The sequence below is a fragment of the Melanostigma gelatinosum genome (assembly GCF_949748355.1).
Source record: "Melanostigma gelatinosum genome assembly, chromosome: 9".
Taxonomy (NCBI): domain Eukaryota; kingdom Metazoa; phylum Chordata; class Actinopteri; order Perciformes; family Zoarcidae; genus Melanostigma; species Melanostigma gelatinosum.
In genome coordinates, this window is record NC_136642.1 from 15,633,758 (window position 1) to 15,648,978 (window position 15,221).

Genomic DNA, 15,221 nt, shown 5'->3' on the forward strand with positions numbered 1-15,221 from the left:
TATCAGATAGACCTGTAATGACCTAATGCTTGATTTTAGAACCCTGACTGGGCATCTCAGGAGGAAGAAAGAAGAAGAAAACTGTGTACAGAGGAGACATACAAAGAATAGCCAGAGACAAACTCACACAGAAGTACAGACTCTGCAGTGTGCCGCAGCCCTCTGCAGCATTTCAGCCTTTTCAGCTCATTATTTTGTTGGCCCACAACTTTATGGTTTTGAGTCAGCGCTCTCATCAACCTTGTTTCAAGCGGGAACAAGTTGTCCTCATTTTATTATTTCTTTAAAAAAAATACGTGTCCTGCCCACAACAAAGTTAGCAACTAGCTGAACGCATTCAGCTGCTAGAGAGCACGATATTTCTCTCAGTAGTTGGTAAAGACCAAAAGAAACAGAATATGCAGTTTGTTGTTTGCAGTTTGTTAAAAGACACAACTTTGTCAGGGTATGATGAACATATCCTGCCCAGTGGAAGTCTTCAGGCAAAAAAAACATGGTTGAAGGGATTAAGTTCCGTTCCTGATCTTGTTTCACCGTCGTAAAAACATATTTAGACTTGTTGAGTTTCACACCACCCTGGTAAGATCGAACTCACTCAAACTGACACCTGAACAGAATGACTCAAATGAATGGAAATCAGGACTCGTGCCACAGCTGAGATGCTGACATGACTCACATTTGTTTATTGTTATTTCATTTACATTGTGAAAATCACCTGTTTATTCGTGCTTTTAACCATACCAATATGTAATGCAGGACACTGTCATGGATCGACGGAGCAGACTCTGTTCATACCTTTAGTCCTTAATACAGATTTACTGAATTGGGCTTTTGACGTCACATATATTTTTTCTTCAAAAGTAAAGTAAATGTTTTGAATACAAAAAAAGTGCAGTTTGTCAGCATGTAATCCTATGAAACATAATACAAAATATAAAGGTCATGGACTTAGGGTAGAGTAATAAAATGACACATTTATACTGCTTATTAATACAGTCTTCCAGCAACGCTGTATTGTAAAGCCAATAAATAAAACAAACAACACTGTACATGGGTCACACAATTCATGTGTTCCTTCCTGAAACTTGAGGATTTCACATTGATTTTGTGACAGAAGACAACATTGTAGCACCGCTGAGTATGAAAGTCAGTTCACACAGCCTCGACCCATCTCAGAATAGCTCTCATGTATGTACTGTATGTATGATGCATTTCATTTTGCTCTTTCCTTCTTCTATTATATGACAACACAAAGCTTCTTGCTATTCTCCCGCTATCGACGAAGCCCACTTTGATGATTCCCTGTCTGTTTTTGATGAAGCCGTTGAGTAAAATGATGTTTTCTTACTTGCTTCTTTGAAACATCCCTTTTTATTATCAGACCCCAGATTTCCAAATTGATCAAGAATTGCAGCGTAGACCCGGGCGTATCGCATGTTGTTGCGTGGCGGTGCCTGAAACTTCCTCAACCGGTTTTTCATTGTTGGCCTATCATCATCGGCCTGTGGTTGACCGGGAGATGTCGGGTGTCCTGGGTACAGATCTGTGCAATTACATACAGTATATAAACAAAGCTGGGATTTTTCAGGTTTTCAGTTTCTTTTGGATATGTCAGGCCTATGCCTTAATCAAGATTCCCGTTTCGCTAGTTCCTCCTCATAATTCTCTCCTTTATATGTATTGTTCCGATCACTTCCCTGTGGAGCGGATCGAGTTCTTGCATCCAGATGTCCGGCATCACAGGGAGAAGAAAGGGCACTGCAACTGTCTGGCACTTCCATTGAAGCGTCATTTGTTTTCAGTGCCCGCCACACGCTTAAAGCAAAAACAATGTCTTTTCAAGCATGAATGCCAAATACAGTCTTTTGTCTATCTAACTACCTATCGGTCTGTGTCACAGACATAGTCCCTCCGTATGATTAAAGGTTTGAATTTGAACATGATTGACAGCACTGCTTTCCATAGAACTTGTGGTTGCAGACTCCATGCTGGGGCACCAGGTAACACCAGTTGAAGTAATCCCTACATGCAAGGTCTGGGGAAAAAAAAGGGGGAAACAAAAACTTATGAAAGCTTGTTTCTATTTTGACAGGATATTGTGATAACTCTGTTCCGACTACAGATTACAAGAGTTTGTATACAAGCATCAAACTAGTACTATCATCTGTTCGCGCTTCGGTACCTTTCTTCTCAGGTTGCGGGCAGAAGTTGGTGTTGCAGGCCTGGGACATTGAGGGTTTAAGATGGAGGGCACAGCCAGGAGAGGGCTTCCCTTGGACCAGACATTGAACTGTCCTGGCCTGCACTCCTCCTCCACAAGTCACTGTGCACTGTGGAGTACAAAGAAACAAAACCTTGATAAAAAATAGCATGCACGTCATGAGCCACCTATAGCACATTCAAATTCCTCCCCTCTTGTCAATCAACAAGTGTTGATTCACTTACAAAATGACTATTAACAAAAGAAGTAACTCATAAAACATATAGCTATAAAATGTATCGCCGTGCTCACTACGTGGTTCAGCAAAGTAATCCCCCTTTAAGTTAACGTACCTGAGACCAAGGAGATGAGTGCCACTCTGCTTGAGGCGGAGGTTGAGGGAGGGGTTGAGGTGGATGGGTGAGGTGATGCATGCTCCATCGGTGGACTGGTGGGGTAGTGCGGACGGGGCACTCAGCCAGGATGCAGGGCCTCTGGAGCTCTACTGAGGGCTTGGGGACGTGGTGGCACTTCTTGGCAGCGAGCTCTCTGTACTTTCCTGCAGTGTCCTGTATTATGGAAACCCAAAAAAGGTTCATGTAAGCCAGAATATTCCACTGTGTAACATAACACTCTCAAGAAAACCTAAATTATAACAAATCGGGATTTGAAGAGATGAGAATTTAAAGTAGTGATTTGTCACAACTAATGTATAAAGTTACGAATTTAATCATTAGGAATCAATGTTTTGCCATTTTTCACTGAACATTTTTACACATGTAATACACACCTTCTCTGCACACTTGATGAAGCGTGCCTGATAGCCATGACCACATGTTGCTGAACACTGGACAATCAAAGAAGGAAAGAAAGAGAAGAAATAATACACACTGCATTACTCATGATGTATTCATTTCAGTTGTATATGTTTTTTCATCAATCTTCATGACTGAACTTTACCTCCTGCCACGTGGAGACAAACCATTGGACTTTGCGTTGTTTCTGGCAGCGTTTGATGAAACAGGATTCTTGACTGGCGGCTTTCGACAGGCCAGCACACAGACTGTCTGCCAGCGTGTGTGTCCGGGTCCCTGGGTCGGTGCTCGTACACAGCACCGTCCTCTTCCTCAAGCCGCTGCCACACTTACGAGAACACTGCCAAATAAGCAGAAACATGGCAATGATCACATTTGATATCCTTAAATGCTTTAAGCTGTAACTTCCTCTTTGTGACTGGTAGATCACAAGAACAACATCTTCTCAAGTACATTTATCATTTTAGAGGTAGCCTTAAAGTAAGGATTTGTCAATAAGAATTCAAGATTTGACAAACGTCGATTAAATGTATAAAGCATTGAAACACACAGTGACTCATTTTGCTTTACTTCCTTGAATACTTCCTTTAAGATGGGCCAACAATCCCTCCAATATTCATACTGATCCTACACACACATCTTATGGCACGGCCTGAACAAATATCTTGACAGTATTTCACTACGTTCAAGAAACAAGGGGCCGTGACGCACTACACCCCATAGAGGAAGTGAACTGGACACCATTTGTGGCAGGTAGTTAAGAATATTTGGGCTAAATGACAGTTGAAAAAAAGTTTACGAGGGAGACAAGTCACCACACACAATGTATAAGAACTGGACGTGGAACAAAAAAATGGAAGGTCTCAGTGGACTCATTCATACTTGAAAGCCACTGAGATCACTGTTATAAAATGTGGTGAAGCCATCAAGGCTTGTGTTCACTTAACAACAGCGTGTCGAGCTCTTGAGGCTAAATGGCAAGTGTGCAACTTTGAAGTGTGTTTTTCCTGCTTTGGATAAGAACTGCAGCAGTATGCCTTCACTGACTTACATCAAGCACATTGGAAACTCTTAGACTCTTACATGACGTGGTTGATCACTTTCACGCATGCTTACCTGTGACCATGGCCCAGTGGTCCAGACCGGTGGACAGCTGTGTGTGTTGCAGGCTTGCCTCCTGGCTGGAGTGGGCTGGGCACAGTGGGAGTCGGCCAGGGCGTCTACGTTGGTCTGGCTGGTTCTTTGGACACACTGGACCTGTCGCATCTGCTCCCCTCCTCCGCAGCTCCGACCGCACCCCCCCCACTCTCCTACAGACCAGCTGGGACAACACAACACAAGGTCGAGAGTCAACATGCAGAGCTCCTCAATCACTTATTCAGACAGGCCTGTGGGAATTCACAAAGGACACGATAACTGTACAACGATAGCAACTGCGGGAGACTCCCTGTGTCATATTCAAGCGACTTCTCTTCTTCGGTGGCCTCTGCAGCTTGATCTTCTTCAGAAATAACATAGAAGGGACTGTAAAACCCCCAATTATTATTCATATATCTTTGAGTTTGTTGTAGTGTTGCAGGCCTAAGTCTTTCACATGTGTTCATGGCAGACTGGCTTCAGAGCAAGGCAGAACAGCCGAAACACCAGGCTTTTAAACTGTAACTTAAACCCCACTGTGCAGTTTTAAACCCCCTCATTGTCTAAACTCAGCCCTCATCACCACTAAAACTAAACATCATCACATATTTCTTTCATAATTACCGCCATTCGTAATGTACACTCCTAACAAATGCATATGTTGGCAGAAAAAGGTGGCCCTCTCTACATAAATTCAGCATTCTTGATCATGATTCCTCTGAGACACACAATCCTCTGACTCTGGTGAGCGCTCGGTTAAGGACAGTATAGTTTATGTTATTTTTAAGTCGTTTCTTTTCCAAAGCTGCGTGGAGGCAGATCACATGTCTAAGCGCTTAATCCCCGAGCCTCCGATTCCTACTCTCTTCCTCGGAGCTTCATTGCATCTCTCCTAAGTGAACCCAAACTCAAGGTGCAGGCAGCTCAATCCCTCATCACACACTCTGTCAACCTCTAGCTAAATTCACACCAATGTACCCACCCAGCCTCCTAAGATCTACCCCAAACCATCCAAAAACATTGCTGTCAGCACAAAGAGTTGTGTATATTAACAGTCTAAACTTTATTTGTGGCAATTTGGTGCATCATTTGCTTGGAATGTTGTATAAGGCGGATGAGGAGAGTTTAGTTCTGAAGGGCATTATACATGCACTATGGAATCTAAATAAATACGGATGGAGAAATTCCATCTGGTTTTATGTATGTTATGACTTGTCAGGAGGACGAGACGCGCTGTCGTATCATCAAAGGATGACTTGAGAGAGGATGAGGATGAGAGATGAAAATCTACAATGCTTTAAACATTTAACCGAGCAATCAACACAAACATGAAACATATTTAACACGATGACATGATGTGTATTGGCCCTTGGCGCAGAAATAGGAGCTAAATCCTTGTGGAGTTATTGAATACATAAATAAATGGAAGCAGACGACCAGCTAAAGTCACAGCAATTTTTAGAGCCACCTCGTGTCTTTCTAGAGCGGAGACGTATTTGGACTCATTACGCTTGCATTGTTGGCTTCTAGAGAGAGGAAACTCAATACACCTCCTTCTTAATTTGTAGTTCTTCATTAATATTTCAAGACTTAAACTGTACAGGATCTCTGTGATGTAACAGACACGCTTGTAGTGGTTAGCCGATATCTTTATTCAGGTTTATTATGCAATTTACCTACTTGCTACAGTATGACATCATACTTAAGTGCTTATTTTGGCTTTCTTACATCGCATCTCAGATATCAGTTTCTGCACAGAGAAGTAAAATATAGTCATCTCTCGATGAAGGTTTTAATGTGGTAGACGATAAAGCGGATATATTATCGCTTTAATTATCACTGAAGGACATATACTTATATCATGGATGTATTACCTCACTGGCATGGCCATTGGTATACTGATTCATGCCATGGCAAGTTATAAACCACCCTTGTGATCTTTGCCTTGGCTGTTATTTGAAATGTTGGAGGATGAGTGAGCATCACACTCTCTGGACAGAGGGGATCAGATGTCCAGCGGACAGAGTGTCAGATCGCCTCTGTGGTCTAAACGACGCTGTCTAGATGCTCACCGGAGGCATTAAATAGCTTCTGACCCGTGTTTATGGCTGTGCCACTGTGTGCGTGTTTAAGCTTTCAAGTGTACATGACAGTGCGTGGGTGTTTCTCTGCTTATGTCAGTGTACGTCCACACCGTGAGAGAGAATGATATCATGCTCTAAATGTGAGCGGGCATCGGAGACCTTTTTTTTCCATGGTGTAATGTCAGTTTCAGTCCAACTTACTGGGTGCAGACACAGCAAAATAAAATAACTGCAGAGCCTCAGAATAGAATGAGCTGCAGAGATGGACGGGTGACAACAGATAACTTGTCTAGTCTGGCCTGCGTGTTTTGGCCGGTCCAGCACATGTTTCTTCTCTTCTCACAGTTACTGTAAGAAACCGGTACACTTTGAAAAACTTGGCCACATGCTTGGTGAAAAACAGAGAAACATAATATGCACATATACTTGGACAATGTGTTTCAGTTTAGTTCAACAGAAATGTTTGATACTGTACCAGGCATTTCAAAAAAAGGTACAACTGAAATCAGTTCTGGTTGAAAGCTATGAAATTGAACACAAATATTGTAGGATACACAAATTAATGTGATCATCTGATCCCAAACACCACAGCAACACTGTAACAATATCATTTGCATGTTATGAATGCTTCACGTGTAATCGGAAACCTTTATTCAACACACACTGCTGCAAATGACTGTAATCAGAGTGTGGCAAAGAATAGAAATATAGCCTGGAGGCCTCGACTGCAACCAATCGGAAAATGACTTAATATTATTACTGTGCAAATTTTCTGCTGTAACATAAGAGCTCTCCTGCTTTTAACGTTTCATTTTTTGTCTGAATATCTGAAGTCTGGCAGTATATGTTGTTACAACGCTTGATGGGTCCTGAACCCACGAATAATTTACAAATTTCTGATAATATTGGCATAAAATGCTAAAAAAAAGGATGTAATACATATCCGGATATTTAATCACCTTGACAACTAAAATAAAATGATGCCATTCATAGATTTTCTGACAGTTGTGTAATCATCAGTTCCCACATAAATATATAATGTACTATAACACAAAAAATCTGCCACATATTACAAAATTTAAAAAACACGTTAACAGCAGAGTAGCTCTGCCAGTGTCTTCCTCACATGCTTCCACTCACACACATACATAAGCTTGTGTGTTCACACATGCACACCCAAGCAGCCCCGGCTGTAGATAGTGAAGGAGATAGGAGACAAGTGTTAACAGTTGTGAGATGACTTTACAGCCACCATTATCAGTGCTTTCCCAGAATGCGTGTAAACACACAAATCCATTAGGGAGCAAATGCAGATTCGGGTGGTGTGTGTGTGTGACTTTGTAAGTTGTGGAACAGGAGAAGGTAAAGAGAGAGATAAGAAAGCGAAGGGGGAAGAAGAAATATCAGAGATAAGCATCAACATCTTAGCTTAATTATAGGTGACTTTTAAAAGACGCAGTGAGACAGACAGACACGCAGACGGAGTGTGTATGTTTGTTATAAAGCCCCACAAATCCCTGCTGAGAGATTGGAAGTGCTGCGACCCAAACACAACAAAGTTGAATGACAGCTATCCTTGGCTGGCTGCTTGGTGTGCGTTTGTGTGTGTGTGTGTGTGTGTGTGTGTGTGTGGATGTGTGTGGAAGGACAGGGTTGGACAGGTCACAAAGAAAAAAGAGCCGTTACATCAAAGTGTCCAGGTCATTAGGGTTATGTTTACAGCTGAGCCAGAATAGGTCTCACAACCAAGCTATGTGCAATGTGTGCGTGTGTGTGTGTGTGTGTGTGTGTGTGTGGGTGGGTGGGTGAGAGGTGGGACAGAAAGATCTCACAACTGACCTCAAAGGCTTCACCAATGCCTCTGTGTGTGGAAGAGAGCCAGAGGGAGACAGAGTCAGACAGTGGGACAGACAGAAACTGAGGGGGGTAAAAGGACAGAGACAATTGGTGTGCGTTTGTAGCGGTTGAGAGCAAATGAAGCATCTGTTGTACAGTATATCTTGAGAGATGAGTAAGCAGTTAAGTACTGGCTGAAACATATGGAAGGGAAACAGTCACGGTGTCTGGCTACCAGATAATGACAGCGTGACTGTAAATGTGAAGATGAAGCTTGAATTGTTTGGCCTCTCTGCATAAACCCACAAACACAGTGAGCAAGAGTCTCCCGATATTCCTTGATGGATGCCCTCTTCTCTCCTGAAATGTTTTGTTTCCGACTGCTCTACAATCCACTTACCAATAGGAGCGTAATTCAATTTCCCAATGTAAGCGTGGCATCGAAACATAATACACTACATAAATTGGGTTCACATACATAGATGTATAGAGTTATATTTCCATTTGTGTTATCTGATTTCTACAAGTGTATAATCGACAAACCTAGTTAAGACCATTCAGTGAGCCTTGTTTCAATATACTGACATTTGTAGAGTGCATAAAATGAGCTCTACATTACATTTTGTGGTGAAATATTATCTTTTACTGAACTTTTGCTTCCAAAACTTTTTCCGTCATGACCATTATTGGAGGTAGAAAATAATGTCATGCTCCCCAATGACGAGTAAATTGATTGTCAATAAATAACAATACTGGGGAATCTGGTAACAAAAAGAGCCAGGATTTGGTTTCTGTTGCTTACAGGAAGTGAAAAATGCCAGTTTGGACGTTTTTACTCACAATGTATTGAGAGTTTCTTTATAATTTGGATGTAACTGCCATGGTTGCTTGATGGGCATCACTGGTTTGTTTTTTCTTCCATGTCCAAGGGCTTTTCTTATGGTGGCCGACAAGGGCAAACACCCTACAATGACCCAAAACATCTTCACTAAGAGAAGCGTCCTGCAGCTTCAGAACAAAGCCAATTAAAAAACATTTATGAATGTCCAAAGCAAATAACAAAACGGTAACATGCGGCAAATGCAAAAACGTGACGCACAAAGCCAACACAAACACATTAACAGCTAACACGCTGCACATACAGAAACGATGCAAGGCCAAAGCCAATCAAACGCAACAGAAAAAACGCTGCATATCCAGTCAACACAACGGAAGTTCTCCAGGCCTGTAGGGGGGGGGGGGGGGGGGAATAGCTTGGTTTTCGAACTGGAAGAGAGAGAAAGACCCTGACCAGAAATTGTGTGTTTATTTTTGAGCTGAAAGAAAGGTGGAGTAAAGAGGCGACATGAACAGTTACGCATTCTTTTCTACATTTGGCTCCTTTTACAAAAGCTACTTCCATGGTATCCATGGTAACCCAATGGTTAACAACCTAAACTGTAGGTGGAGTTTAGTGGTAGCCATCCTAACATAACATTTGGTGATCTCTTTCATCCAAAGTGCCTGACAACCCTCTGAGTGCAGACATTTCTAGCCTGTAAAACTGGCACTAGTGCTCTCTGCTGACAGTACCAGTTTGTTTTTCTTGAATATAACAGTCAAACAAAGCCGTAATGACTGCATAGCATACTGCACATTAGTACACATGATGACAAAATTAACCACAACCATTTACAATTTACAATTGCTTAAAATGTCTGACCTTACAAAGCTCTGGAGAAACATGATCTCCTTTTCTGATGATTTATTTATATATATATATATATATATATATATATTTTCTTTTCTTTTTTTTCCTGTCAACACGATCGCTACTTTATGTCAGTGACTATGAGACAGCTCTGCAGTCATCACGCAGGATTTTCCTAGGATACCTGCTCCAAAACGGAGACAGACACAAAATGAGCAAGAAGGAAAAATAAGGCACTGACACCGCTGTCCAGAGGATAGAAATCCCCTTTAGAGCAGCTGTTAGTTCCTATAAAACATGAGATGGATGGCAATGACTGGGATTCCATGATTTCAGTGCTGATCATATAATATTGGTGCCATGCAAAATACTGTGTTTTTTCAGCAGGTTTCGGGACACCACCAATGGAATGCAGAATAATGAAGAGATGACTTCACACGGAAGACGGGAGGTTTCAAAGAAAAGCATCCAGAACAGAAGATAGGGAGATATGTGCACCGGTGTTACTGTAATGTGTTATATCGTAGTTTTAGACTTTGCACTGCAGTGTTCATTGGGTGGGGTGGAATAGAGAAAAATGTTCCTTGGAAGTCTTGATGAAAGGGTGAGAGATTTTGTGTGTGAGTGAACTTCATAGCAACCAAACACCAGCACTGTTATTCTCCTGCCCTGCCCTGTCTTCTTCTTGTGTGTGTGTAGCAGCTCTGCTCACTCTGCTCTTGGCAACATTTTGACAGCAACAACAGACTCATACACTTCATATGCATGACAAAAACTGTAGTGCAAATTCAACAAAACCTGCATCATAGAATCTAATAACACTTAACATTTGATGCTATTTGCACTTCCTCTTTATCAGTTTCTGTCCAGGGATTTTGTATCTCATTGCTACTCAAACGCCGGAAACAACGACATCATATTACATCACAGGCATTTAGCAAACACTGTTATAAAAAGCAGCTCACAACAATAGAGGCACTGGTGTCCAGGGCCAAAGATGAAACAAGGCCTTGTTGTGGCTGTCTCTGGCTTTGCCTTCTAATATCGAGAACTGTCGAGACTTCTAAAATATTTTGAAAGGCTTGACTCAGCCACAACATAATTAAACAGTTTTAACATGCAGGGGACAAAGTCGCAATTGGACACACAACAACTGAATTTTTCTGGACATGCGCAGGCAACACTGACCAAGATGAGGTCAAAGAACTCAGCGTCTCAGCCTAACCACTCTCTGCTTGTAAATCAAAGCACAACTTGTCAACAGTGTCCACTTCATTTTCAAGAATCTGGCTGATATTTCAGACTATAGCGAAGAGCGTATGAGAGAACACTCAGAATAGAGGCACAGAGGAATTGACGCCCCAACAGCAGCTGTCAATAGCCTCTAGATTAATGTTCTTGTTATTCCGTTGGAGACAGGCATCTACTATACTCTGTAACTCTCCTCTATCTGTGCATTGGTAGTCCTGATAGAGGCTCTACACATACTATCTTTTAGTTGAAGCCTACTTTACCACTATGTTTTGTTCCTTCGGCTAATAATTTCGGACAGCGACGGAAGTTATAAGCCAATACCAGAGGTAATATATTGAATTATTTCATACAAAGTGCAGAATAATTGACTGTTTGCTCCTCTCGAACATTGTCCAATTATAACTTCGCAACTGTAACTAGGAGGTTGGTGTTTTTCTAGCCTCTTCAAAACAAAAAACGGAATGTGTAGCTGCCTATCACAGCGTTACTTGACTTAAAAAAAAATCCCATTTTCATCAACAAAATCTCCTCTCTCTTTAACACCGATGTTATCCCAAGAGTGTCTTTCACTGAATTGTTTCCTGGCCAAGGCTTTACCCTTCGTGACACAGACAAGGGAGGGACATTTCCCCAGTGCGTGTGTTCATACATGTCCTGCCTGTCAATGCACGCGGCACTCCCTATGATGTCCGCAGCATCGGACCACGTTGACTGATCTTTGATCCTCTGCCTCAGCTCTGTGTGTCAGGGGAATAGACAGTGATCGAACCAACTACGATGAGCCAAGATCCCACAGAACCTCACCCTGACACCACAATAGCGCTCAAACTCTCTCTCTCTGTCTGGTATCATCAGACATCATGGAAAATGTGTTCGTGCCACTCTAAGCGACGGCAATGATATTTTACAAATGCGAGAAAAGCCCTCTTGGCCACAACATCCTGGATGGGAACCTCAAAATATGATGACGCTTCCTACTTTGGTTCCCAACTGCAAATCTATCTTGTTTCTGGTGCTCTCTTGCGGGAAGAGAATGATGAGGATCACCAGGGTTTGGAGGAACCAACATGCACCCATCACTTCAGTGAAGCAGTTCATTTTGCATAAAGCACTGCTTCTTCAACTACATTCAAAAGTGATGTCTCTGGTGGGTCTTTATGTGGCCAGACAACTGGCAATTGTGTTGTGAGCTTGGGTCCCACAGTGATGCTACATGTGAAAAGGTTTACAAGTCGTTGGCCTGCTGAGTTAAACAAACACAGAAGCTAGCCCTTCCTGACAGTTGGTGAGGTATCATGCTGAACTGGATGAAGACACAAAGAGAATATCCAGTGACACCTCCCCTTTTTCCCCGTGTCTCTCACACATGTTGAAGCCAAAATGCAAGTTATTTGTTCATGACATGAGAGGAAATTGTCATCATCATAGAACAGGTGCTCTGCTGGGCTGGGAAAGGGTGGAGGAGACAGCCACCGCTGCCTCCCCTCATTCGCTCTATTATGAGGAGATGGTGTGGGAAGTTTGGAAGAGTTGACTCAACCAATAAACAGCTTATTTTGATACCGCATGTCAAGAAATTACAGAACAGATGTGTAGGTGTTGTAGACCAATAACACATGGCGGTCAGGAGGAGTGAAAAGGACAGAAGGTAAGGAGACAAAGGACTAAAGTAGGATGAGAGATGCAGAAAGAACAGACACAGGCTAAAAGGATATTAAGACTAAGTAAAGAGAAAATCTAAAATACAGTCCACAAGAAAATCTCTTCACAAACGTGAGCTTGACAACTGCATCAACCTATTTGGCTGGTGGCCCCTAAAGCTGCCTCCTCAAGTTCCAAACATGAACATGCATGCACATAATGTCGAGCGGTAACAGCCAACTATGTATCTGGCTGTCACATAGCCTACAGTCCACAAAATAGCCCTTACAGGCTACGCCAATTTAACAATTGAATCATTGACATACCCCAAAGTCTAGAAGTCTGGATGGGCCAACGATTCTGTATTTTTCCATCCAAAAGCATGTATGAGGAAAATATGAGGAAATGTCTGCACCATATACCGTTTTCTAATGATGTCCACAGTGAGAGCCAGAGAATAGGTATATTCATGAGGTCATTCACATACAGTTGAGGCCACGGATTGTCACTGACATTACTGAGGAATGGGTTGAATGAGTAGTGATTACATGAACTCTAATCTGAGTCTACAGCCATGCTAGCGGCTCTGTGAGGCTGTACTTTGGCCCAGTGATTCTTGAGTTTAATGCTAATGGCAGCAGGTTAACATACTCACAATGACAATGCTTACATGCTTATTTTGAGCAGGTATAATGTGTACCATGTTCACAACCTCTGTTTAGCATGTAAGCGTGCTAATATTAGCTAATTAGCAGGAACACACACAGTTGAGGCGGGTGGGAATGTCAAAAGTTATTAAGTTATAATCAAAAGAACTGGACAAATTAGTCATCCTTTAACTTTGACCTAATGATGACTGGATAAAAAACAAAGTGACTACAAATTATCCTGAGGTGGACATAGATGTTTCTATCAAATTGCATGGCAATCCATCCAACAGTTGCTGAGATAGTTCACCAAAATGTCAACCTCATGGTGTCCCAAGTAATGTTATAGGATTCATCTTCTGGAGACCATGAATGCCTGCACAAAATGTTATGGCAATCCATTTAATAGTAGTTTAGTTATTTCAGTCTGGACCACAGTGGTGGCCATTCATAGAGCCATCGCGCTAGCATGACTAAAACAGAACCAATCACAATGGAGAACCCTTTGATTCCATGAAAAAAACACTACCGTCGCGGAGTAGATTTATTTGTATCACTAACCGTCACCACTATGGCTAGCAAACACAACATACATGTGACAGAGCAGAGGGTCTGACCTGGCGGGACATGGTTGGGTGTTGCAGGGCATCAGTCCAGTAGCTGGTCTTGATCTGGGATTGCAGTAGGATGTATTCACTTGCACTCTCACGTCTTTGTAGCATGCTGACTTGGTGTTCATCTGACCTGTATGGGTGATTTTTAAATAAGTTCAGGCACATCATCGTAAAAGGAGAATATCATTTTCATTTTGACTGACACTCTATTCCATCTGCCACTTGGCTACTATCAGATAAGAGTAAAACAAAACATCAGGCTCATATTTACATTGATGGATTAAATAGTTATGGGGAGGGGTGTTATAGATTATTGGCACTGTTGTATTAAAACATCAGTGTTATTGAGCGAGATGGCTCATTCTTGGCCTTGGAAAGGGCAGTTTGACAAAAACGTTATTTGTAACAAAACAGCATTGTTGCGTGAGTCTTTGTGTGTCAAGCTACTTGTCAAGATGCTATCAAATGTTTGCACATAATATACCTGCAATATGTGAAACCTGTTTAGTGATGTTACAGCATTTTACCTTGAAATATATTCTAGGTAGTTAAAGGAATGTTGATGGATATCTCAACGTGTGTCTTTTCAGCACACCTCCTTCTGCATGTGTGATGTGCAAAGGAACTTTGAGTCTCTAAAACATTTGAAAAAAACCATTTATTTCTTTAAACAAAATAAATAAACAAATACCCTGACTTTGGTACAAATGTCGACCTGATTTGATTTATGAGAAACATGAATCCGAGCTTTACAGATCAACTGGTTGGTATTTGGCCTCGGGCATTGGTCAATCTGCACATCCTAACTCATTCGAGTCAGTCACACTCTTTAATAAAGCCAACGAGCCCCAACCCACCATGGCCTACAATCAGGACACAAAGAGGCGGAGGTGGTTAGGGTGGACCGCAACAGACCAGGGTGGGGAACTTTAACCTGCAGTGTCAATCAATAGGAACTCTACACTGGGCGCTTTGTTCACACTTAAGTGCACACACACACGGACACACACCTAAACACACGCACACACACACACAAGCACTCACAAAAAACAACATGTAAACACACACAAGCACTCACACACACTCTTGTGCGTGCTCGTTTAATACTAAGCCTCAGGTGGGACAAAGGCCACTGGTCAAAGTCATGCATGTGTGTGCTTGTTTCCTTTAGCGTATCTGTGTGTGTGCATGTGTGTGTATGTAATAGCAGGTCTCCAATAGAACAAGAAGAGGTCCCACCAGTCCCAAACAAGAGCTGCTAATGATGGGAACACTCCCCTCTCCATTTAACCTGCAGCTAAAA

General features: G+C 42.1%; 1 protein-coding gene across 1 annotated transcript in view; it reads right to left on the reverse strand.

Annotated features, from left to right (window-relative positions):
* Positions 1–686: 686 nt before the first annotated feature.
* adamts16 (ADAM metallopeptidase with thrombospondin type 1 motif, 16) overlaps positions 687–15,221 on the reverse strand; it is a 48,215-nt gene continuing 33,680 nt past the window's right edge. Inside the window, exons 18-24 of the mRNA XM_079275060.1 lie at positions 13,922–14,048; positions 4,132–4,336; positions 3,161–3,355; positions 2,991–3,047; positions 2,554–2,769; positions 2,183–2,330; positions 687–2,035 (exon numbers count right to left, since the gene is read on the reverse strand). Coding sequence (XP_079131186.1) covers positions 1,920–2,035; positions 2,183–2,330; positions 2,554–2,769; positions 2,991–3,047; positions 3,161–3,355; positions 4,132–4,336; positions 13,922–14,048 — 1,064 coding nt within the window. The 3' untranslated portion in view covers positions 687–1,919. The remainder of the gene's footprint in view (positions 2,036–2,182; positions 2,331–2,553; positions 2,770–2,990; positions 3,048–3,160; positions 3,356–4,131; positions 4,337–13,921; positions 14,049–15,221) is intronic.